The sequence below is a fragment of the Lonchura striata genome, chromosome 3, assembly GCF_046129695.1.
Source record: "Lonchura striata isolate bLonStr1 chromosome 3, bLonStr1.mat, whole genome shotgun sequence".
In the NCBI taxonomy this organism is placed as follows: domain Eukaryota; kingdom Metazoa; phylum Chordata; class Aves; order Passeriformes; family Estrildidae; genus Lonchura; species Lonchura striata.
The window spans coordinates 98790962-98816387 of record NC_134605.1 but is presented as its reverse complement, the minus strand read 5'-3'; the positions used below and the strand labels follow the sequence as shown (position 1 = coordinate 98816387).

Below are 25426 nucleotides of genomic sequence, written 5' to 3'. Positions count from 1 at the left end.
GCGCGGGCCGCGCAGCGGGTTTGTGCGCGCGCCAACGCCCTTCAGCGCTGGCTCGGCCGAGACGGGAGCGGCTCTTTCTCTCCGCCACAGCCCCGAGCGCGGCACCGACCGGGTGCGGCCCGGCCCCACAGCCCGGCGGACCCAGGTGAGCGCGGGGTCGCGGCCGGCGTCGGGATGGGCCCCGCTCCGCTGCTTCCTCCCGCCGCGTCCTCCATTTTGTGATCGCGGCGTGGAGAGCTCGGCGGCCCCGGGGAGCGGGAGGTGCATCCAGCGCCGCCATTTCGCACCCGCCGCCGCTTCCTCTTCCCGCCCCGTCGCCACGGGGACTCCGCCGGCCGCCCCCGCGCCCCCCGCCGGCGCAGGAGATGCGGCTGCTGAGCCCGAGACCGCACCCGCCGCCGTGTACCGGGAGCCGCCGCGCTCCCCGCCGGCAGCGCGGGGCCCCCGCCGCGCCGGGGTCCGGATCGGCGGCCGCCGAGGCCGACAGGGAGGCCCGGGTCCACCGCGCCCCGCCGCGGGAAGGAGAAGCGCCCAGGGCCCCCTCGCCGGCCTCGCGGCCCCGGCCCCGCTCGCCCCCAGGGAGGCGGGTCCTGGAGGGGTTTAACCCCTGCTGTGTTCTCCGGCGCCGAGCTCGTCTTGCTGCTTTTATTATGTATTTGTTCCCGCCAGTCCTGGCATTCATGCCCGCCTGCCTCCGGTGCTCGCCCGCAGGACTGGTAGCACACGGAGGCAGGGATTTGGGCGAGGGCCCTAGGCGGGGTGGTAACCAGGAATCATTCCACGAGTTACGGGGCATATTAATATGCTCACGTAGGGCACGAAGGAAAAGCGGGATGATGACTTTTTTCTGATGGAAAAACAGCTGTTGCCACTGCTTGGGCGGCTGGCTGCCGTCCCTTGTATAGCACCGACCGAGTGCGACTTCTCCGCCTGGGTTTCTAGGTCGTGGTTTCCCGAGGGGTGGACCCTTGGGGCGCGTCCCCGTAGCCTTGCATGGAAAGGCAGGATGTTGCAGTCCGTCTGTCCAGGAGGAGCACCTGGAGATGGGGAAGGGACGGCAAGGCTCAAAGTAATTCTCGTTTTTGCTGGGTTGCAGTGGGTGCTGCAGGATCGTGTTTGGTGGTGTTTATCCTGGCATCATGGTTGCTGTCTTCTTTCTGTCAGGTTTTGAGGTGCATTCTCGTCCTGATAGTGTGACATCTCCAGCTTCTTCTGCTACTGCACTGCTCTTGTCCCACTGCCAGCCACCATGGATAAGACCGAGTTGATCCAGAAAGCCAAGCTGGCTGAGCAAGCCGAGCGCTACGATGACATGGCCACCTGCATGAAGGCAGTAACGGAGCAAGGTGCCGAGCTGTCCAACGAGGAGCGCAACCTGCTCTCCGTGGCCTACAAGAACGTGGTGGGGGGGCGGCGCTCGGCCTGGAGGGTCATCTCCAGCATCGAGCAGAAGACAGACACCAGTGACAAGAAGATGCAGCTTATCAAGGACTATCGGGAGAAGGTGGAATCTGAGCTCAGGTCCATCTGCACCACGGTGCTGGTAAGTCAGGACTTTGTTTTTTCTTATATTTTGTTTAAGGTAAAAAAATACAGTGTTTAAGTGTGCTGCTGTACTGGAGGAAGCATTGGGAACTTGCTTGGGGCATATCATGCAGTGTTGTGCTGGGGTAGGTGAGGTCAGTACCGTAACTTCTGCAACCCTTACGTGGGTCACTGCAATGAGGAGGATCAGCTGCACTATGCTGTTGACGCTATATTTGTAGAGGTATTTGAGATAGTTAATTTTGAGTGTCTATGAGGTACGTTTTTGGGTGGAGAGATCCATATGGAGTATTTCACCAGGTAATTGCAGAGATACAGCCTCTGTGCTGTGGTTAGTAAACATATTCATAAGATAAACTGAAAATGTGGAAAGCCCTTTATTTAGATCAGCTAATAACTTGCTACAAACATTGAAGCCATGTATGCATTTTGTTTACTTCCTGATGAAGAGAAATACTCTAAAGGGGTCTTCAAGAGACATTTTGATGAATGCTTTAACATAAATTTAACTTTTCAAACTTAGACATCTATATTGAAGGGGAGAAAGTGACATGTAGAAATTGTCTTTGTTAGATGCAAGCTGACTTCTCAGGGTAGCTTTGAGATGGTTTTGCAGTAATTACGGAGCAATGTAAAACTAAGGTGTAAAGACCAGAATGACATCCTAAGCATGCATCAAACACAGAAGTACATTTCTGTGGAAGCAGCAGAATTCCAGGTGCTGTTGGTAGGAAAACTGTAGTGCACTGCAGTGGGAGCTCATGAGATGTGTGTCTGCAGTGTGGAGGCTGCTGGACCCAGTTTTACATGACCAGGGAATGATATCTGAAAAAAACTGCACGTGCATAATGCAATAGTAATTCTGTGGGCAGATCATCTTCAGTGGTTGATTTGCTCCTCTTAGTTACCTTTTTCTGGTGTCTAGTATTGCTAATGTGAGACCAGGAGGAAGCAAGTCTATAAGGAAATAAACAATTTTGAGGTAAACTTATTCTAGATTTGTTTAGGAGATGTGAATTTAAAGGTGACTGGTTTGGAAGTAACTGATTTTCTTCTTGATTAAGTGTTTTGGCTCACATACAAGGGAATGCTTCTTTGGACTGTGCTGAAAATACCTATATGCTTCCTTGTATGCTGCCATCTAGGTTTGTTCTTTTTTAATCAAAGTGAGTTGTCTTTCTTTGAAAATAATTTTCATATTTATTAGCTTTATGAATCAGTTAATTCCTTAACACATTTGAGCCCATGCCTTCCGCAAGAACAAAATTGTTTCAAAAGGTGTATTGAAATTGTAAGACTTTCACCTTTGTGAAAGTAATACTTCTGTAGGATTCCTACTTCCTCTGACAAGAGTTTCACTGGACGCCTGTGTTGAAGTGCCAGCATTTGTGTCACTCTTCTTTCTCTACTCAGTGCCCCACTTCAGAACTAACTTCTTGGGACCTCCATATAAAGCTCTCACTTCAGATTTCTTAATCTCCCTTTGTCCTTTTACCAAATTGAGTGCCTTGGAGAAGGTGATGTATAAAATCTCATACTGGTTGTACCATCTTGACAAGGAACTTGTGTTTCCATAGGGAGAGGCAGTGAACCACTTCACACAGTGTCTCTAATGAAGTTACTCTGATGGTGGTCAGCAGGTATTCTGGTAGCCGTGCTAGCACAGACCTCTAGTGTAGGGAAAGCAAGCTCTTCCTGTGCTAGATGAATTTTTCAATGCACTCTAGTCTTTCTCTGTTCTCAGCAATGGCCTGTTGGCAACTCTCCCCTTCCGGCCTGGAAGGCTGCAGGAAGTAGTGAAGACCCAAACCTGGAGCTGAGCATGCTTTTCCTGTCCTGTCCTGACCTGCTGCAAAGATATGCCTTCCTTTGGTAGGAGATGTTGCCTATCTACTGCAAGCCTTCCTTTTTTTATTCTTCCTTTGAGGGCCATGTGCAATTCTGTTCTCTTCTGATTCCCTCCCTTTCCTCCTCCATCTACCACTCCTATGATCCGTGAGTCAGCGTGAGCGAGGCTGGAATTCAGGAGAGCGGGAGTTACAAAGGATGGGTTTCCTAAAGCTGAGCTACACAATGGTTTTGGCTCCTCCTTTGAATGATAATTTCTTCTGTACTAGTACTATGGTAACAGCTTGTAGCTTTTTCAGATCTCTTCAGCTCAATCTCAGAGATGCTTTTTTAATTCTAGGAAGGCAGCTAAACTGTAACAACTGCTGGCAAGTAGTATGGAAAGGTTTCTTGTCATCTGGAGTATTTGGATTTAGCAAGGGTGGGTGTGTTGGGTGGAGTGTGACTGCTGTTAGTCATACTACTAACAGTTTTTTCAAAAGTTTTTTTTTTTTAACTACTGATGTGGCATATTTCTAAATCTTCATGTAGAAATACTTGTGCTAGCATTAAAAATGCTGCTAATATTTTTATTAAAATGTCAGGAACATGGAATCTGTAATTACTTTTTTTCTGGCAAAAAATGTCCCAAGCCAGTTAAGTAAGCATTGTTTCAGGTTGTGGTTTGATAAAGAACTTAATTTTAATCACTACTAGAATAAAACCATTCAAAATTACATTGAGATATCTGTATATAGAGATATACATAAAAATAAAGCTTTTACTGATTATTTAACTGTCATTCTTTAACTGCCTGTCTTGCAAGTAGGCATGATATGAATGCTTTTTAGGTGTTAATTTTATGACTGGTCTTTCAGATGAGAATAGCTCTTTAATGAAGAAATGATACGGCTGTCAAATAACTTACACAAATGTTTTATTTGAAAGGTACACTAGGAGGTTTTGCTGAACTCCCTGTATTGGTTGACTAATTATTTGGTAATGTATAGAGTTAATGTTGAATCATCCCTTATGACTCATAGCTAAAACTGTTCTTGAAACTCTTCTCCTTGAATAAAGAAACAGGTTGGCAACTTAATTTTTTTCAAGATACAGTTCACACTATGTTGATTCATATACTCTGAGCACAAAGTTCATGTTGCTTTCTCCTGACCTGAGTGATACCAAGACAGACACTAGATAATGTAGAAGGGGTGGATGCAGCAGCAACTTTCATATAATTAGTGAAATGATGTGGGAAACTTTGAAGATGAAATGTGCAGTATAAGGTTTGCTTACTAATATGCACACTCCAATGTTCAGTGACAATAGTTTTTTTAAAAAGTTAACTTTTGAATTGAACCTTTCTAGGGAAGCTGATTAAACTGGTGGGGTTTCTGAGAGCCTTGGTCGTTTTGCGTGGCTATAACTTGTGTTGCATTCAGGCTCCTTTGTTTGTTAGACAGCAGTAATGTCAATGCAGGGAGGACAGCAGCCCTTGCCTGGAAGTACTCTCCACGTGCAGCTTGAGGTTTTTTGTGTGTGTTTGCATGTGTTCAGTTTCTAGGTCCTGATGTGTTGGAGCTCTTCGTGGAGTAGTGGAGATAAGATTTGGTAACTATTTGCCCACAGTTTAAATCTTGGTGAAGATGCAGAATCATTAGGGCTTGAAAACAACTGTGTCTTGGTGTGGTTACTTCTCCTGTCTCTAACTGAAATGTTAAAGTGTTTTTTAGTACTTTAAAATTTTATGTAGAAAAGTTACATACCTGAGGCTTTTAATTTGTTTCCCAACATCAGTTTTCACAGTGTCCTCTGTAAACGTTTTTACATTGTATTGTGTCAAGCCTATGTTGGCTTGTTCCTCTAGAAATGAGTGATGGCATTACAAACTTTTAGAAATGAAGGAACACTTACGTTGCCATGTGCTGTTGATTCTTCTTGCCACTCTGTGGCAGTGCCTGCAATGAAATAGTTTTGAGCTGTAGATGTGTATTGTCTATATTTTTACTGTCTTAAGGCTGATGGGATGCTTTGATATTGTGAGAGGTTGCACTGTTAATTGTTGAAAGCATGTATTGGTGTGCTGCTCTTGCCAGCCCCCCTTTCCTTCCTTCCTCCCTCCCTCCCCCTCCAAGGTTGCAATGTTGTTCCCACTGCTACTTAGCATACATAAGAAACAATAAAAACTAATAAAAACAAGTAAAAAAAAAATCTGTCCACTTCTGATTATTATCCATTTTGTAGATCTAGTTCCAAAGTTAGTCACTTAAAATAAGTAGAACAGAAGTTCCCATGATAGAAGGTAATGTTTAGAGCAGTTTGTTTCAACAGCACAAGTTGAAAGTGAAGTTGGCATTTTCTTGAAGTAGCAAATAGATTCCTCATATCAGGTAAAATATCTGATGTCTGATGATGGATAACTTTGACCATAGTCCTGTTTATTCCCTGCTGTTACCTTTGGCCTACAGAAAAGTGAAATCTTTGTGGTTTTTATTGCCAGTGTAGAAATTTGTCATATTCAGTAAGTATCAGCTTCATGCTGCTATGTAAACAATTTACCAAAATTTCATACCTTGTGAATTCTTTATCTCTGTGTTCCTATTGTCAGGGAAGAGAGAGAGTTTTTACAGAAATATATGTGGTGTAGAGGTAAAGCCCACTAAAAGGATATTACATACAGTCTTTTGATACAGGAAACTGTGTAGGATGCAGTTTTATTTTGAAGGTCAGGCATACTAATCAACGTTACATTTGGACTTGAGTTAGTTGTCCCAGTTGTGGTTGGGACAGTGTTTCTAGTATTACATTTAACCTTTTGTAAGTTAAAGAAACTGCTATTCTTAAGTGGCTAACTAAAAGGAAAGGCTACTTCATAAAAGTCAGGTTGGGAATGTTACTTCATGGCAAGTCCAGAACTGTGGAGTGAATGCGAGTTGAATTAATAGTTTGAAATAAATAATCTTTTTTTGTGAAAAGTAATTTGTGGGGAGATTATTTTTCCTTTGTGTTCTTAGCACAACTTCTAGCAACCATCAACACATTTGTGGTAAGAATTGTGGAACTTAATGGTTTAATTTTTTTTTTAGTTTAATATGCTTGAAACTTAGATATGAACTTGACTTATTCATAGTTTTACCTCCTCTGTCATCTTTCAATAGAATATGCTGCTTGAATCCTCACTCTTGTGCAAAGAAAACATAATTTCTGAAAAGGGACTGATTCTTGCAGAAAACAAAGCCTGGAGTGCACCGAGGTTCTTGAACAGACTGTGAACTGTTAGAGAGTCCAGCTCAGAATAAATCAAGGAATTCTGATGGTAGCTGAAGCCTCCATCCCATGCAGTCATTGCTTGCTGCCCCCTCCCCTTACAGCTGAATGCTGTCTAGTTTTACTTAATTTATTGGAGGACATTTATTGCTTTGGTGGCCTTGAGAAAGTAGGCTGTGCTCACTGGATCAAACTGGACAATAAAGTCAAAAATTCTGGTTTTCTGCTAATGCAGTGAACAGATTTTGTAAATTACTGTCATGCTTACCTGCTAGACAGTTGTCTCACAGGCACTTCTACTACCTTGGATACTAATGTGATGAGGTGCCTTTTTGAAGAAAAACACAGAAGGCTGTATGTATGAGAGACAGAACTTGATGGGGAAAGAACACACTTGAGTTTGAAGGTTATTACACATGATTTCTTTATCATTACACAAATGAGGGTTGTTTAGCACAATATTAAAGAAATAGATTTTACCAGTTTTTGTACAGGCACTGCAGCTTAGTATTCTGGTTTCAGTAATGGGGGATGCCTGATTTTCAGTGGAAGGTAGTGAGGAAAACAGCAGAGGAAGGGCTAGTAAAAGTGCATGGGTATACTTCGTAAATTCGGTGGGTGAAGGTGGGCAAGCACTTGATTAATCAATGTTTTCATATTTAGCTTTATGGTCTTGGCCTTGGAGAATGAGGGGCCAGGTGCTTTCTTACTGCCAATAAATTTTAGGCCAATTTTGTCACAAACAGGTAAGGTAAGTAATAACTATTCTTGAGCACTGCATTTGTGATAGTCAGTATAGCTCCACCAAGTTTACTGGAGGGGTGTTTACAAGTTCCTCTTCATCCTTTCTGCATCCCAGGAGCCTGGAACTAACATGAGAACACTTCAGATGTGCATATTGCTGATTTGTAAGCTTGTCATTTGCTAATCGATTCTGTACATCAGAATATATAACACTGCCCGGTTTGTGTGAGCTAGGCCCTTAGGAGAGGCAGCTAAACAATTTGTGTGCTGAGTTTCACATCTTGTAGTCTGTGCCCCCACCAAAACATCAGATGTCAAGATCTAAGAGCTGGACGTCCTGAATTAACTATGATTTTGCTTGTACCTTTCTCTAAATTTGTTAAAGTAATCAAGGATTTGATTTACCAGTTTCTGATATTGATAAAGGTTTGATATTTGCTCTATTACTGTTTATTCTCTTGTTTAATTTATATGATCCATTCACTGAAGTAGCCTGATATGAGTAGTGTTGAGCTCTGAAAACAGAAGAATTTGCATTTTCTTTAATAATAGCTTTTCTAAATACACTATATATACTCTAACCTGACTGACAGCCACATCATTCCTGGATAAAACTTCTTCAGGAAGTTTTTTTCTGAAGTTGAGTTTATTTTGCAAAATTCTTGTAAGCAGAAATTGTTTTTAATAGAAGTAGGTAACAGGGCCTTAGCAAAAAATCATGGTTCACTTTCTGTGAGATGTTGTTGTAACCAGGTTATCTTAAATGCTGACTTGAGTTTTTCTGACGTAAGGTTAGACTTCATTGTTGTAGGTTGTCTCATTTGGGGAATAACAAATTACTGGCACATTTCCAGTCACAGTCCCAATAGACTAAGTAAAATAATATATTGCTGGATTTCCTTCAAGATAAAGTTGGATGATGCAAAAGGCTCTTCCAAGCTACACTATGCAATGGGAATAAAGTGCATCTGTTGTGTTACCACTTTGAGTTTGTGGTCCCAAGCCTCTGATCAAGAGCTCCCAAAGAGATGAGAACTGAAGCAAGTCAAAATTAGTTCTTTGCATAAGGGCAGTGTGCCTTAAGACCACATAACTTCTGTGTGCTCTTGTCCCTCTTGTGTGCTGTTGGTCTAGATATACCTTGGCCAGTCATTTAATCTTACCTTTGGCCTTCTGTAGCTGCAGAGCATAGAAGTATTTTTAAATGAAAGTTTAGACTTTTTTTGTTTAATTCTATCATATTATGCAATGTCATGAGTGGATGCTGAAAGAAGCTTTTAGATGGCCAGGATTCTGAAGGAGAGGATTTGGTGTCTAAAATGTGTATTTGCTAAGAGGTGAAGAGCGCTTGGAAGTATTTTGAAGAATTAGAAATATGTAAAATGCAGTCATGGAAGAATGTTAGAATCAATTTGAGATAAATCTGTCGGATACCAAGGAATTTTTCCTGAAAGCTTTTAGCTGTGTTTTATGGCCATTAATTCATCCAAAATTTATAATTTTTGAAAAGAGTAATGACCTTTTTTTTAATACTCATTTTTACATTAGATAGGGGAAACTGAAAAACTTCAGGCTCTTCTATAAAAACTTTCACTTGGTTGTTCATTGTGTTTGAAAATTTATAGAAAGGAGTACTTGCATTTCCATACACTTCTAGTTCCTGGCTTACATACTTCTCTGGGGACCGCAGAACTTCCTAACTTGAGGAGAAGTATAACCAGAGAGTGTAAATTATAGGTTAAATTAATCTCGGCTCCAGGTGGGAGTAGTGTGGGCAGACGTGCTGTAGCTCATGCTTCCAGTGCATTTGTTAAGTGAGATTCCAGATACTTCATTCAGGGCCTGTCTTAAGTGTTGGCTGCCAGTTCTTAAAACTATGTAGACAAAGACATGGAACCAAATGGAAAAGATGAATTAGGTCACCCTCTCCATTTTCATGTCAGGTACATTTGTCACTGCTTTCAGTAGTTCTTTGTCAGGTCACCTTCAGGCCATGCCATTACTGGAAAGGTGCACACATATTTTCCTCAATACATAAACAGAAACACTGTTAGTCTGGAGAGGTCTGTATGAAAATCACTTAAGTTCTTCCAAAAGGAGTTGATGCATAGAGCTTGAATTCTGAAGGATGAAGAATTCAGTTCTGCTGAATTATACTGTTGAAAGTAAAGTGATCTTACTGTTGCAGCAGGGGACTCTCCCTTTCCTGTCAAGAAAACAACTGCTGAACGTTAAAAAACACCTAGGTTTCAGTGAGTCATACTGTGGACTTTGGAATGACTGATTTTACTTAAAATAGTCAAGAAGTCTTAAATACTACTCTGCTAGACGATTAAAACAGGCAGTCATTTGTGAGTAGAAGCCTTATTGAAAGGTCTGAGCCCACACCAGTCATCTGTGCTGTCAGAGACTTTGGAATATTTGATGTGTTTAAATTCACATTTAAGTTATATTAGGTGATTATGTTGGTCTGAGTTGCCTCGCCAACTTTAGCTTTGCTTTTTGACTGCAGCTGGGGTGAAAAACATTTCTCTATGCTCCTTCTAGGTTTTGGGGTTTTTTTTCATATTGGGTCTGGATGAGCCATCAGAAATACTTGAGACTGAATAATTTTTCCAAATATTTTGCATACTGCAGCCCTGAATTTGTGTAGCCTCATACACTCATGGTGTTCCAGTGGGATGCAGGCTGCTCATCTAGATGGGACTCTGATGTTCAGTCCATGTTTCGGGGTGGTTAGTTAACTTGCTGGAAGTGTTGACATGCACTCTGTGCTTTGTGCATTATTTTTAGCAAACTTGTCTCAAAATAGGTTTATTTTGAAAGTTTTTATACACTTGCATGTGACTTTTTGGTTCTGTGGGGTTTAGCCAAATAGCGTATGGTACATTAAGTAACCCAGGTAACATCTGTTCTCCTGGTGGCTGTGCTCTTTAATAAACAAAACAACCCAAAAGCACTTAAAGCTCAAAATAGAGAACATTCAGTATCAGTTCAGAAAACAAAGAAACATCTAGGAAACAGCAATAAAAATCAGTCTAGTTCCTATAAAACCTGTGAAAAATTGGTATTCTGTGAAATGACAACATCTTGTCTGCTGGCAGGTCTGAGAACACTTGGACAACTAAGAGCTGCTGAGCAAAAGTTTGACTTGGTTTCTTTTTTCTTTTTCTTCTTTCTTTTTTTTCCATATAACTTAACTTTTTCCATTATGCAGTGAGGAGGAATATATTTTTTTTTATATTATAAGCACTGATATTTATTAATTTGTTCTTCTGTCAAAAAATTACTACTGTAGGATTTTGTTTTTTCTCTAGATGCTTTTTGTGTCATATGAGTTCAAGCCAGGTGAAGGACATTGTTTTAAATTACTAAAATCTGCAAATGCCAGTTACTTCACACAAACTGTTTGGATGTTCACTTTTAAAAATAGTTTTTAAAATTACATTCCCAGAAGATGGAGATGGTACTGAAATAAGGTATTTTAAACATCTTGAACATATATGGGCTTAAGGCTCAAGGGTATTGCTGAAACAGTCTGACTTGAAAAATCAAACTTTATCCAACATAGGCTTCATTCAGCAAATTTGGTGCCAGCCGTTTAGAGCATCGACACACTCCTTGTTAAATACCATGCAGCAGTTTAATTTCTGGGACAAACTTTTGGAGAGCATTGCTGTTTGTGATGGTTGCTTTTACATTGACTTTTTCCTTTTAGTGGAACAAAGTTAATGATAAACTGTACTCTTTGAGAAACGCAAATGACAATGTAGATCTGTCTTTTAATAGCATAACATTAAATAACTTGGTTCTGGTGATGTGACCCAAACATGTCATAGATGTTGACATCTGAGTAATGGTGACATTGTAAATGTTTTGAGTTACTCGAGTTTGCCACATTGAGAACTTCTGTCCCTACCTAGGCACATGCTGTCTTTAATGTGCTTTGAAAATCGGCCTCAAACTAGTTGTGATGAGTAGATAATCTCTGAAGCTGACCTGGTTCACATTTATCCTCTGGTAATGAATGGTTAAGTGTGAAGAAAATGCCCCCTAGCTAGTGGTATTGGAATGTATGAGGAGATTTTACACTCATGTACTTGCTAGTCTTACTGAAGTCCAGTTTTGAATGGCACAACTGCTGAAGGAAGCTAAAAGTTCAGTTGGGTATTCAAGATGTTTTTTTTTCAATTTCAGCTTTACTGTTGAGATTTTTTTATAGCTGGATATGTGGGAAGAGAGAACAGCACAGACCAGATAGCAGTGGTATTTTTCTGCCACTTGAATCTACCCTGTAGTTAAACTGTATAGAAAGTGTTTTCTGTACAGTATGGTTGAACTTAATGTCTCAGTCTTGCCTTTTAAAATAGGCTTAGGTGGGAAGAGAATGGTGGGACTTTGTGTTACGAGGTCAGCTTTTTCAAGGAGGTGTTGCCCTGAAAAGAGATAAGAGAAGCCATATGTAGAGTAGGACTGGAACATGAATTGCAGGGGAGGTGTGCCAGTGTATTGTAAGGAGAGGTTGGCTGGATGCACACACCACAAATAATTATTAAGGAGCTCTTGTCTTCAGGGAGCTGTTTGGTCTGTGGCAGACATACCTTCAGGTAAAGGTATGGCTGACATTCCTTCAGGGCTTGGTTTTCATAAAGCTGAAAAAATGGGGAAGTGATGAGAGCAGATACACTGACTTAGTATTTCTGGCTCAGGTTAATTGCAGTGGTCAGTGAGTACCAATGTTCAGCCTACTTAAACAGAAGGGAAAAGGGACTCAGGATTTACCTCTGAGTTGGGAAAGAACAAGAGTAGAATGGAGAAGGATCCAAAAGGCAATTGAAATGTAAGTTTCACTTGCATGTAGAGCAATGTTTGCCAATGGAGAGAGGAAGAAACAAAAAAATCCGTTTTTAGGGGAAGAAGTATTTAGCTGCCTGGTTCCTCATGGCTTCTTCAGGCAGCTGCAGACCTGCTCCAGGGAGCATTAGCCCTTTGTTGCTGGCATCTTTATAATAGATAAAGAAGCTTTCCTTTTATAGGAGAGGAAAAGAATATCATATATGAAAATATGCTTTTAGGATGATAAGAGTGTTAGCACACTATGAAGGTAGAAGTAAACTGAGATGGATGAGCAACACTTAGGAGACACTTATCACGCTCTAGGAGCACCAGCACAACACTTGAGTGTAATATGGCAGTGCTGGGGGAAGCAGCAGCTACCAACCACAGACTGTCACACTGCAAACCTATTGTAGTGCAGCTGCAGTGGGACACAAAAGGTTTGGTCTGAGGATAGAGCTTTGATTCCTGCATCTTCATACAGATGCTCCTGGTTCTGAGAGTCACCTGCCATCAGGGCAGATCAGCAGCTCAAACACTTTGTGGCTGTCATGCAGCTTCTGAGGCATGTTTCATGTTGCAGAGCACATAATTGTTTTTCAAGACTTGGTTTAGAAGGTGATGGGAAGAGCTGCAATTCTTAAGTGATGGTAGCAGCTGTATTTTTAATACATAAAAGGGATGGGCACATTCACTGTATGTGAGCATGGATGGCAGTCTGCTGTATTGCCTTACTTCATCCCAGAATCACGCCTCTGTCAGTGCTTGTCTCTGCCTAGGTAAAATCACAAAACCTTTGATGCTCTCTGTGGTCTGCTTTATTGCTTTGCCTGCTTGTAGTCATTTAATATCAGCTGAGGTTTAAAATAAGGAGTCCTGGCTAATATATATCTGCTGGAAAGGTAAAAAAGGTGGGAAAAGATTAGAGTTTTCCTGGCTATTACTGACTTATAGCAGTATAAAGCAAATAATTTGGCTTACTGTGCTGTCTGCTCTCACTACCCCACTAACATTTTGCCTCTGAAAAAGGAGGGTAAGATGCCTTACCAGAAATTATGATGATATCTTGAGATGAATGGCTCATGAAATACACCAAATAAATTATTGGTTTGAAAGATTAACATCTGGCCTGATAAATAATTAGCTTCACTTAAAGTCTGTTTGGATTCTGTTCTAACCTATGGGATTCATAAATGAGATCTGGTTCAATTAAAGGCTATTAAAAAACCAAAACTGAATATGTAAAGTCCAGAAGGAAAATGTTCCACCCTAGCTGAAGGAAAAGGCACAGGTCTCTTCCTTATTTGTGTTATGTAAGGATTAGTAGGCCCTCAAGATGAACTGGGAGTGGGAGCTGCTGAGCTACTCAGCTTCTCCACCTGAGAAGTGCCTAGGAAATTACCCACTCTTTGCTGTCTGAAACCTGCAGCTTATTCTCAGCATCATTTTTTTCTCAGAAGTTTTCTCTAAGTTCTCATTTTTTTCTATAAGTTTCTCAGAAGTTTGGACAGAGCCACTTGTTATCAGATCTGCATAATGAAGGCAGAATTTTAAGGATGCACTGACACACAGGCCACAGTGCTACTTGCTTGTGGTAGGGCTGCCACAGCAAAATCCTTTCTTATTCCCAGAAAAAGTGTGTGGCCTACCCCATCTGGGGGAAGGGAAAAGTGGGCACTGATGCTCTAGGGAATGTAGCTTTCAGATTTGGCTTAAATTTGCCACTCTAAAGCTTTCCTGTAAACATTTTTTAGTGTGCACTAGATTCCAGGGGTTAAGTATTTTTGAGTCATAACCAAGCCAGATCAGCTCTATAGGTAGAGCTGCCTCCAAAGACAGACTTTTGTAATAAAGTGGGTAATGCCTTTTGTGTGCTAAGTATGTAGTAAATTTTTGTGTTCTGGAAAGCATAAAAGAAAAATGCCTGATTGTTCCCTTGTTGATATAGTTGTGATATCTTGAAAGTTTTATTTCAGTATTGAAAGATGAATCAATGATAGGATTTTGAAAAATACCTGGTTTAAAATGTCATATAATATCTTCACTGCTTGTCTGGTCAGTGCTCTTTAGACTGCAGCACAGTTATCTGAGCACATGGATAGATCACATCTCTGCTACTTAAGGCAGTCCCAGCTGTAGGATGGCTTTTAGAGGCTGGTGGTTACTCTTCAAACATCATGGATTTATGCTAAACCGTAGGTGTATTATTTGTCACGTTTCATCCTTCTGGGCAATTTCTTGGAAAATCAAACTCAAATGTTGGACTTGAGATTACCACATTGTTGTCTCTGAGACTCTGAAACTGATATATGTAGTGTTGCACTTTTATGGCTGATGTGAACATTGTCAAAGGAGAAAAGCAACAGGAAAACATCGAGCCAAAAGGTGAAGTTTTTTTTTCTTTGCAGTAATCTGTAGAGTGGGAATAACTCATTCTAATATGGAACGATTCCTGCACAATAATAGTATTACTATGGTGTTGTATTACCCATCTGCCTACTGCCTTTGAACTCTTGTTTTGAAACAGACCTAAGGTTTTACTGCTTTTTCCATAACACCGGTGAGCTGTACTGTTCTATATGTTTGCTCAAGCCCCTGCATACTTGACTGCGTTAAACTATTACACAGATTCCTCACTTATACCTTTGCCAAATAGCCAGTGTCTAGGCTTTGGCAGTGGTTTTATAGCCTTACTCCTAAAAATGTCTGTCTTTGATTTGGTAGGTGCAAGGGTATGTCAGGCTTTGTATCATCTTACCTTCTGCTGTTTTCTGTAGGATTGTATCAAGGGCAAGTATGACTCTGTACTTTCCTTACTGCCTTGGTGGGGATCTCTGAGGGAGCTTGTCTGGCACTGTAGTGTTATATCCAAGGGACGCGTACAGTTTGGATGCAAAAATGCTTTTTTAACCCAATTGGAAGTACCATACTACAAGTGTCTGTTTAAAATAGTTGCCAAAACCTCAAATGGACTTGGAATGAGTAAACACTTTGAACTGGACTGCTCTGCTTCTATTGATCATTAAAGGAAGTAGTAATGGTATGGTGTGTGCATAGGGAGTAAGTTTGTGTCTAAAATTAGCTTGTTTTGATTATAGTGCTCTAGTAGCCAATTAAAGTGCTAAGGATTTTTGTGCAGAAAACTAACGGTTCCTTGAATGTTTTCTTTCTAGCTGCTTCATGAGTTTGGATGCATGTTCCTGTAACAAAAATCTTAACTAGCCAGCTGCAAGCTTTGTGGAAACTTTCTGCTCTTTTTTTGACCTGTTTGCTTTCCAAATAAGTAAATGCAGATCTTTATAATTTACATTCCTGCTGGAAGTTTCTCTGAGTACTGCAGGGTTTCCTTGAGTGTATCTGAACTCATTTGCATCTTTTGTCAACTCTGGAGAACATGGGTAGCTGTAGTAATGAGTTGGGTAAAATCTCTGGAGTTCAGGGGCAAGGTCAGCGAGAAGCTGCTCTGCTGCTTGTCAGTTCTCTGAACTACCCTTGTTTTCTAGGGAAAAGTCCTGTACCTCTTCTCTCCATTTTTTTTTTCACCTCTGTCTTAGGATGGCTTGCAGCCTTGGAGAGAGACTTACCTTCTCTTGCTGGAGGCTTGTAAACCTTTTCTTGTCCTTCTGGTATCAGGTGGGGAGCTGTGAACAAGAGGTGATGTTTGCCACAGCTCAGGGTGTGCTGGAGAGCACTGTATAGCCCTTCCCATTCTGGGACCAGCAAGGCAGATATGAAGGGTGCCTCTGCTGTGTTGGAGCCAGATGTTCCTTTAGAGCCTTATGAAGAGCTGGTTCAGTTTGGTGAGATTGGCTGCCAACTGAATGGGTTTGAATCCTTGAATCCCTGTAATAGGTGGGCTGGAGATTCCTTATCACAAGTCTAATAAACAGAATTGATGAAAAAAAAGTAGCTTTGAGACTTTCTGCGTTTTTTGCTTTTCCAGTAAAAGCTTACTCATTTGCAATGTTTTTGAAATGAGAAGTATAAATCCTGAAACTAAACTTGGTCCTGAAACAGTACATCAGTTTTCTTTCCTTGTTACTTGCAGTCTAATTGGGCAGTTGTGTGTTCATCTTAATGTAGTCTGTTTTGTACCTATACTCAGTTTGTTGGAGTAAGTGTGCATCAATCTAAAATGCCTTAGAACTCTGTTTAGCCTTGTAGCAAACATTTGAGTCCATCCAAACTTCTGGGAGAGAAGTAGATTGAACTTAGTTGCAGTGGTGTTTGTAATATGTCAATGTGTGTTTTGTTGTTGTTTCAGGAGCTCTTGGACAAATATTTAATAGCTAATGCAACTAATCCAGAGAGCAAGGTATTCTACCTGAAGATGAAGGGAGACTACTTCCGATACCTTGCTGAGGTTGCCTGTGGTGATGACAGAAAACGTAAGTACCTTGGGTCTTTCACAGTGCTGGTCCATGGATGAGGGCCAGGAAATGAAATACAGACTCCAAATTCACATGAGTTAGTTGTGTTTCAATCAGAAATCTCCAGTTTTCATACAGACAGAGAGCAAACTCTGACTAGACCTTGAGTATGCCAGGGAATTTTAGCTGGTGTTCCTGTCATCTACCCTAAATTCCTGAATAGTTTTTCCATAATGCTTATTCAAATCTTCTGGAAAACAATGTAGGTGAAGGTATGTTAATATATTTAATGCTGCTTGTTTGTAATTCTTTTCTAAAATAAAGTTGGTTGAGGAGAGTAAACACATCTTTGTAACATTTTGTACTCTGTGGCAGAGTCCTGTTGGTCTTTAAATTTTAACCATTTCACTGTGAAGCAGACTTCATTGTAGTCACCTATGTTTATAAAGAAGCTACAAAATTACTAGGTTGATACTCTAGCAAAAAAGCATGAGTTGTACTGTAAAATGATAGATTTTAATGGGAAATTTAGTTTGCCCTTTTGGATTCAGCAGGAAAGGCCTGGAAACTGCAATTGATACTGTGTATCTTGAGACTGTAGACCTTTCCTAGGAGTTAGAACAGGTGGATAGGTAGCTGTAAGTACCTCAGGAACCTCTTCTGGGGAAGATTTTAACTCTGTATTGAGCTGATGTATTGAATTAATTATTAAAACTGTCTTGCAAGGTGCCCAGATAGTGTGGTGATGTTAAAAATTCTTGGTATGGCATAAGCTAGTGATCTGCTTCTACACAACAGACTAAAATTAGTTGTGCAGTAGGAGAGGGACTGCTGGAACAACTGGATGCTGCAGTGGCTGTCTCTGGGGCTGGGCAGGGCAGGATCTGACCCTGTTGGCTGCCTGAAACCAATTGCAGTGCACAATGGGAGGATGGGACTGGTTGTCTCTCAGTAAAGGCTTTGTTAGTCTCCTCTATTGTAGGAGCATCAAGTAGAAAGATGAAGACATACGGAATGGAGTAATAGTCTTTGCATTAATATGTTGCATTTAGAAAGTCTTAACCCTTAATTTGATTCAAGTAGCAGCAGCAAGTCAATGGGTAGCAGAGTAAATTTGCCTTTGGCTTTCACAAAGATCATCTAATTTATACTTTGTCTCAAGGAACGGCTACAAATCTGGGCTTGTCCAAGCATAGAAATACCAGCTCCTGTTTGCTAAAATGACTGCAGTTAAATGCCACACATGCTGATAAGAGGATGCAGTGCAGGAGAAATTGGTTGTTACAGCCTTGTTAGCAGATCCTCCTGGGGTTTAGCTCTGAAGTTACAGTTTATATATATCACCATTTGGACTTTTCTGCTGAACTTCTTGCAAACTTCAAGACTTTAAGCTTTTCTGATGTTCCACCTTAAAGCATCTGTTTATTTTCTCAGCTTCAAATATATTTTATGTACTTATGAGCTAATTTATCTCCTGGATTTGGTAGCTTTTTGCCTTCTTTCACCTGTTCTCAACAAAGGAATAGTCCTTTAGCACCCATTACTGTGTAAATATTGCAAAACCAAATCTGTATTGACTCTTTTTGGTTCTTATTATATTTTAATTACCAGGTTCTTCTACCAGCATTTGCTGGAGCACTGCCAGTACTAGCTAGCTCCCTCACAGAGTATTTTAGCTCTGACAACAACCTTTTTTTCCTGCAGTCTCCTTCCATTCTGCAGCATGTTTAGGGAAGCTGTTGGCTTTTTGGTTGTCTATCAGAAGTGAATCTGGAATAGATTACAGGTATCACTCCTGAAGTACTCTGGTAACCCCTTTTCTCTGTGATGTTTATCCCAGTTATTTTGGGGGCAGCATTGGGGCTTTTTATCTTGACCTGTCCACACGCAGATTTTGGAGGCAAACCTTCAATTTTTCAGGAACATGCTGTACATGCCTTCCAAACTTCCTCATGGAATTGAGAATTGAGCCTTGTTTACTCTGCACACAACTCACATGAACATGTCCATCCTGAGAAAGGAATGAAGTATGAGTTCTGTAGAAAAAGCAGTGCACAAATGCTTCCCCCACCCCCCTCAAAATTATCAAAGGCCACTGAAGATTGAAGTAGTCTTGGATGCTTATGTTTACCAAGTTCTTGTGTTTATCTCTCTTGAATACCTTTGCTCTGTAGTAGCTTAGTTTGTTCCCTGTGCTTTGTCAGTGTGGCAGCTGTACTTAAGATGGGTGTACAATCATTACTTTGATTAAAAGTAGCTGCACTGTTTTCCTAAGAACAGGTTTATGTACAGCACTGTAGAGTCTCCTACTAATGGATTGATCTAGGTAGGAATGTCTTTAAAAAAGTGTAAATTAACCCAAAACCACTTTGTTTGTCATTCTTTTACAGAAACAATAGAAAATTCACAGGGAGCTTATCAGGAGGCGTTTGATATCAGCAAGAAGGAGATGCAGCCAACACATCCAATTCGCTTGGGTCTAGCTCTTAACTTCTCTGTATTTTATTATGAGATTCTCAACAATCCTGAGCTTGCCTGCACACTGGCAAAGACAGTAAGTCAGTTTTCTTTTTTCAGTATGCCTGCAGGGAAAGTAGAAGAGAGTTTATGTTTAAAACTGTATGAATTATTACTTCCTAGATTTTGTGAATGAAGTGATCATATTTAAAGTTTCTGATTTCCTTGCTCATATTGTTAATGGGATTGAAGGGGAAAAGCAGGCTGTGTTTATAATGTGACTTAAATTTTCAGCAGCATGGGAAGCTTTTATTATATCTTAAGTATAGTTTCATTTCAAGTAAAGCAGGTCATTAACTTCTGATGTTGCTTTTCTATTTTAAGCTGCCTTTTCTGATAGGTTTAGCTTCTGCCTGCTTAATGATCAGTTAATAGAAAGGCTAAAGATGATTTAATTATTCCAGGCATTTGATGAGGCAATTGCAGAACTTGATACACTGAACGAAGATTCATACAAAGACAGTACTCTCATCATGCAGTTGCTTAGAGACAACCTAACAGTAAGTTGCTTTCTTATGTATTATCTGGTTCTTTTCTCCAGGTGTTTGCTTAGACTGAATTTGATAGGGAAAAAACCCTTATTTTCATCTCACACAAAGCACAGGACTAACTTGGGCTGTTTGCCTATGATACCTTTTCATAACTTAGTTTGAATATTATGTAAATTGATGTCCAACTTCATGCTATGTAATGTGGAATAACAGCTTGGTTAGCTCACATTCTTCCTGGTGTAATGGCCTTTATGAGGGGAGAAGGGGCATTCAGCCCAACCTAATGTATAAGACAGGACAAGGGATTAAAAAAGGTCATCTGTGGTCTGTCAGGGAATCTTACTCAAACTTTTTTGATGACTACCTCAAAACAAAGTTTCTCCTGGTGTACATCCAGTGTAGCTTGCTTTACATGTTGTCCTGATTTTCATTCCAAAGCTCTGAAATTTCAGTGTACTAAGAATAAAATCAGTTTGTTTAACTATGTTATTATAATGATAAACCTTTAAGAAAAGTGCTTTATGGAACAACTTAAGTTGTATTAAAATATGCGGCTATGGCAGTTTTTCAGGGACTAGCCTCTCTGAATAATTACTGTGTTTAAAATTACAACATTTGTTATTTTGCAGTAGTCCTTTAGTGGAAGTGTCTGTGGTTAGCAGAGCGAAGTGCTTAGCTTTGATAACCAAAGTGGCAATCTACACTTGCAGGATTGAGACTGCTATGTTTGAAGTGGAAGTTGCCTGTGGAGCTGCTGTTGCAGTTGAATGGCTGGGATCGATGGCACAGCGCACTGTTAAGCACAGTGGAGCCATTGAGAACACCCTGCTCTGCCTGAGGGGAAGAGCTCTTTGTGTCCTGTGCATGGGCACATGCACCCAGCACATGCTGGGAGCCAGGGTTGTGCAGTGCCACTCCACTGGTACTTTGTGGGCAAGTCTAACACATTATCATTTTCTTACACTCAGTAGTTATCTCTTTGGAATTCAAGCTGTACTTCTGAAAGCTGACACTGTTCTTCTTTTCTTTCTAGTTATGGACATCAGACAGTGCAGGAGAAGAATGTGATGCTGCAGAAGGTGCAGAAAACTAAACTGCACATGGGGCGTCATTCTCCCTTTCCTTCTCAAAAAACCTTTTTACACGTCTCCATTCCTTATAGCTCCACTTGGATTTCCTATAGCAAAGAAAACCCATCCATGTGTATGGAAATCAATTTATAGTCTTTTCACACTGCAGCTTTGGGAAAACTCCATTCCTTGATTTGTGTTTGTCCTGGCCTTCCTGGTGTGCGGTTACTGCTGTAGAAAAGTATTAATAGCTTCATTTCATATAAACATAAGTAACTTCCAAACACTTATGTAGCGGACTAAAGTGTACCTGGTATTTAAAAACAAATCTGAACCAGTTCCTGCCAGTTGACTGTGTTTTGTATTACAGTAAGATATGAAAATGTAGTTAATTGCAACTAAAAAGTGTTCCACATAGCATTTAATTCTCCACATTCCCTTCTTATTCTGCAGGGTTTCCTTTCCATAATTGACTTTCACATGCTACTGTGTATTTGTTTCAGTAGGAATATGGAAGTTCTGGGCCAGATCAAGTTGAGAATTTAAAGTTTGGAAAACAACAAATTGAGTTGCTTCCCGTATCATGTAATACAGAAGCTTGTGTATTCAAAAACAGGGGCTTCTCTTAATCTTCAGTTGCTGCTGTTTAAGTTGATATCCCTTCCCAATAAAAGTTCACTTACACTCCTGCCTTTGTAGTTCTGGTATTCACTTTACTATGTATTAGAAGCAGCATGTTACTGCTGGAGTACAGGCAGTGCTTTTTGGCAGACTAAAGTGCATGTCATTTCTTAATACACTGGAATGGGAAAACCAATTGAAGTTCACATGTCCAAGTATAAAATTTAGTACTTTTCCATGCAGGTTTGTGCACATGTGAGAAGGTGTCAAGTTTGTCCAGTGATTGTTAGAGAGTTTGGACCACTATTGTGTGTTGCTAATCATTGATTGTAGTCCCAAAAAAGCCTTGTGAAAATGTTATGCCCTCTGTAACAGCAAAGTAACATTAAATAAAATTACATTTTATAAACCACCTACTGTTGACTTGTAACAATTCCATATAGCTTAAGGGCTGAACTTAAAAAAGTATCTTGTGCTGGAAGTGTCTTTCTCAAATTTATTGCATGCTTCTTAAAAGAAAAGTCTGCTTTTAAATGAACTTGTTTTTAAAAAATACCCCGGATAATATTCATAGTTAATCTGACATGTGGATTTCTTAATAACTAAAACTACTACAGGAAATGGATTCACCTTAGTAATGAACTAAGAAAAGATAGCAAATTTCTTGATACTCTTATGGCTTGCAGATATTCTAAAATGCTAAATCTAAATGATGCAATTTTTTGTAATCTGTTGAAGTTCTCTGCTGTGTTCTCTTGTGTTTTTCCTGATGGATCTCATTAAAGTGTTCCAGCTACATGTTTAGCAATGCAGAGGAATTTATCCTGCTCTAGAAGGTTAGTTTGTGTGCTGCTACATCATGATCTGCTTTCTCTTGTTCTTAGACTACATTTAGTGTTACCGTTTTCCCTCATTTTTGGAGCGTTTTGTAACAATATGTTGCTCTGCTTTTTTATTTTTCCCTGGATCCCTTAAGAGTTTTTTTCCTAAATCTCTACCTCTCACTTTCCCATGTTGGTGGGTTTTTGAAAATATTTAACTCTTGTTAGTGTTGTGGCTGGACAAGAAATCACATTACAAAAAAGGATATATATTCCTAGTCCTTGAGAGCTTCTGGTGGTATATTTTCCACCTTTCATGTTTTTATTCAATCTTTGAGTGTGCACAATGAGTGTTTCTACAATAAAACTGTTGAGATTCTGTGCTTCAACTGACATGCATTACTCTAAAAAAATTGTATCAATTCCATTTTCTTCATGCAGTCACTTTCAATTGCTGTCAAAGTATTGTGTGTCAGGACTACATAGTAAACTCATATGCTTCTTAATCAGTGTTTTGGTTTCATAATTTCCCCTCAAATACACATTTCTTATTGATCCTTTATTTGTTTCATAAAGGTTTTGGCTCTTAAGTGCTGCCATTCTCTAGTAAGGCTGTTTGGGTACTGACATTTAGCAGTCAGCTTTATCTGCTCATTTAAGGGTTTGCTTTCTTTGCTGTCTTCTGGCTGCTGTCTTAGCTTGCACTACATTGTCAGCTAACACTGTTCTCTTGTTTCCTTGCTTTTGCACCTTGTTGAGAGAGTTGTCAGTTTTCCTTACAGGAGCAGCAGCTGGGCCTTATATTTAGATTATGGCTTTATTTTTAAATGTGCTTTCAGATTATTATCAAGCTGGGCAAATTCTAGACTGTCTCTATTGTTGATTGCATCTGTGTTTTACATGAAAAAAGTCTTCAAACTGCAGCATCAGCTTTTAAATTTTAATAATAATGAATATAGCAGCATCTCTCCTCATTGTTACTTCCAAAGTTTGGCCAGGTATTTGCATTGTTTTGGAGGAGAGAGGGAATGAAATGTGTAGGGGAATGGGATGGTACCACAAATAAAAAGGATGGATTGTAATTCCCTAAATTACTTTGCCGAGTCTTTCCCTCCCAGGTAAACCTGGACAATAAATCATCCTATATAGGAAAAGGGCAGACTTGGTAATTTATTCCAGACATTATTGGAAGCATATGGACTTGGGAGTCCCATTGTACAGCTGAAATCCCAGACCTGTGTAACAAAAACTGCCCTGTTTTGTGTGAATGTGGCTAGATGACACGGCTGCTGAAAGCTGCAGCAATTACAGCTTGGCTAGCTTGCAGCTGTATAAAATGCCAGAGTGGGAAGGGTGAAATGTTAGTACCAGCTTTGGATTGCTGCCATGATATTTTCCGCTACACTGCAAGGACTCCAGCTTCCTAGAGGAATGCTTTGTTGTCTTCTGCTACATGGCCATGAGTACACCTGATAATGAAGTGTAGCCTGAAACTATGACATCAAGTATTTTAAAACTTGTATTTCTGTATATGCGAACTAGTTTAAAGGCAGTTTGTCTGTAGTGTAGGATCTGTGCATTGATATCAGTGTAAGAATTCCTGAGCAGAGATTCTGTAAATGCCATTAGAAGTAGCTCATAAACTTTTTTATTGCAAATGTTGTCCAACCTCTTTGCTTAGTTAAATCCTCATTCCTGTTGTGGTCATTGTCATTGTAAAAACCCTCTACTTTGGAAGCAAAAGGGCAGTTGGTAAAATCTCTTTGGAGGGAGAAGACTGGGGCTTTTTTTAAGCCTTGGCTTCAAATCACATATGGCTGCTCATGTTGTTACTGCTGAGCAGATGCTGGGTATTTTCAATCTGTTGTAAATCTATTGGAAACAAAAGAGGTTCATTACAGTCCTGTAAAAAGAAGGAAAATGAGAGGGAGAGGATATGTTTGTTTCTATGCTATGAATTACTTAAATTGCATTCCCCAGGGAAATCTGGTGTGTGAAAGCCAGGGAGTGATAGTTGGGTTTCGGCAGTAACAGCAATAACAACACTGTGCATTATAGCATTCTTCACATAATTCAAGGCTTCCAAAGAGATTTTGTGTATGTGTTAAGTGATACTGAAGTCTCTGTAGTACAGGATGCATGAATCAGCCCAGTGGAGTTTAAAAAATACTTGTGTTTCTATTCATAGAACAAATTGTGCCAATGTGAACCAGGAGGCAACAGAATATTTGGGCTATTATAAAATGGCAGAGCCAAGGTTTTGCCAGTCTCATCCCTTCTGAAAAATGCAGGCTTACACAAAATCTGCCTTTATTCTGTTAGCATAATTTCACTGGTTTCAATGTATAGGTGAGTTAAACTTCATTTATAGAGCTAATTTGATCAGATTAAATGGTGTGGACACGATCTTGCTATATGATTTAAAAGGTTTCAGTAGTTAGTGAACTTTATTCATAACTTAATTCACCTTTAATGTTAGAATTAATCAGCTTAAGTACAGGACCTTGAGAACATAATTTGCAATTTTCATACACCAAGTCTTCAGTAAGGTATTATGCAAACGGAGGATAAGCACTCATATAAAATGTACTTTTATTTGCACACTTCGAAGTATAGATATTTGTGAATACATAGCTACACCAAAATGCTTCAAATAAATTGTAGTGCTCAGTAAGGATTGTGTCAAGTGGAAACTCATGCTAACTTACTGCTGTTAAAGTTTGTGGTTTGAGACATGGTTGACAGTTTCATCAGTGGGAGTAACAGGAGGAACTTCTCAAGGAGTACCAGAGCATCACCAAAGAAGTTTGTGTACAGTGGAATTGCAGCTAGAGCAAATTTAAGTCACTCAATTTTTGATAGTCCATTTTGTCCCTCCCCTCAAGTTTTATACCATCTGGGACAGTTTCAATAATGCTCAGTGGGAAATAAAAGTGGGGCTTTTGCAAGGCCTGCTTGAATTATTTAGCAGCCAAGTTCAAAGCTATTTCACTGTGAAACTTCCATCCCTACAAATGTGTTTCTGATGTTCTGGTTACTCTCCTGCTCTGCTTTACTCCAGCTCTCTTGCACTGCTCTACCTTTCTACCCTGTCCTCCGAAGGCTCTGGAGCAAGGGCTGGTCACACTGGATGGTGGTGGGAGAGATGCTCGAAGGCACAAATTGCTCTCATGCTCTCATCTCTTGCATATTGAGAATATTTGAGGGGATGGTCTGCACCCAGGTGCCAGGTGTGTAGGATCCCAGGGGGGAGAAGATACAGCAAGATGATCACTACTGAAATTGTAAGGCAGGAGAATTGGAAAACCAGAGCC

At 40.3% G+C, this 25426-nt stretch overlaps 1 protein-coding gene across 1 annotated transcript; it reads left to right on the top strand.

Moving 5' to 3' along the window:
* Positions 1-21703, top strand: YWHAQ (tyrosine 3-monooxygenase/tryptophan 5-monooxygenase activation protein theta). Its single transcript, XM_021525423.2, has 6 exons — positions 1-145; positions 1165-1543; positions 16487-16610; positions 18983-19146; positions 19514-19609; positions 20634-21703. The coding sequence occupies exons 2-6, from the start codon at positions 1250-1252 to the stop codon at positions 20691-20693; spliced, it is 738 nt and encodes a 245-aa protein (XP_021381098.1). The 5' UTR covers positions 1-145; positions 1165-1249; the 3' UTR covers positions 20694-21703.
* The last annotated feature ends 3723 nt before the right edge of the window (positions 21704-25426 follow it).

Coding starts and splice junctions, on each gene's coding strand:
- YWHAQ (XM_021525423.2), top strand. CDS start 1,250: ATGGATAAGACCGAGTTGATCCAGAAAGCCAAGCTGGCTGAGCAAGCC. Junction 1,544..16,486: donor CCATCTGCACCACGGTGCTG/GTAAGTCAGGAC, acceptor TTGTTGTTTCAG/GAGCTCTTGGACAAATATTT. Junction 19,610..20,633: donor TGCTTAGAGACAACCTAACA/GTAAGTTGCTTT, acceptor TTTTCTTTCTAG/TTATGGACATCAGACAGTGC.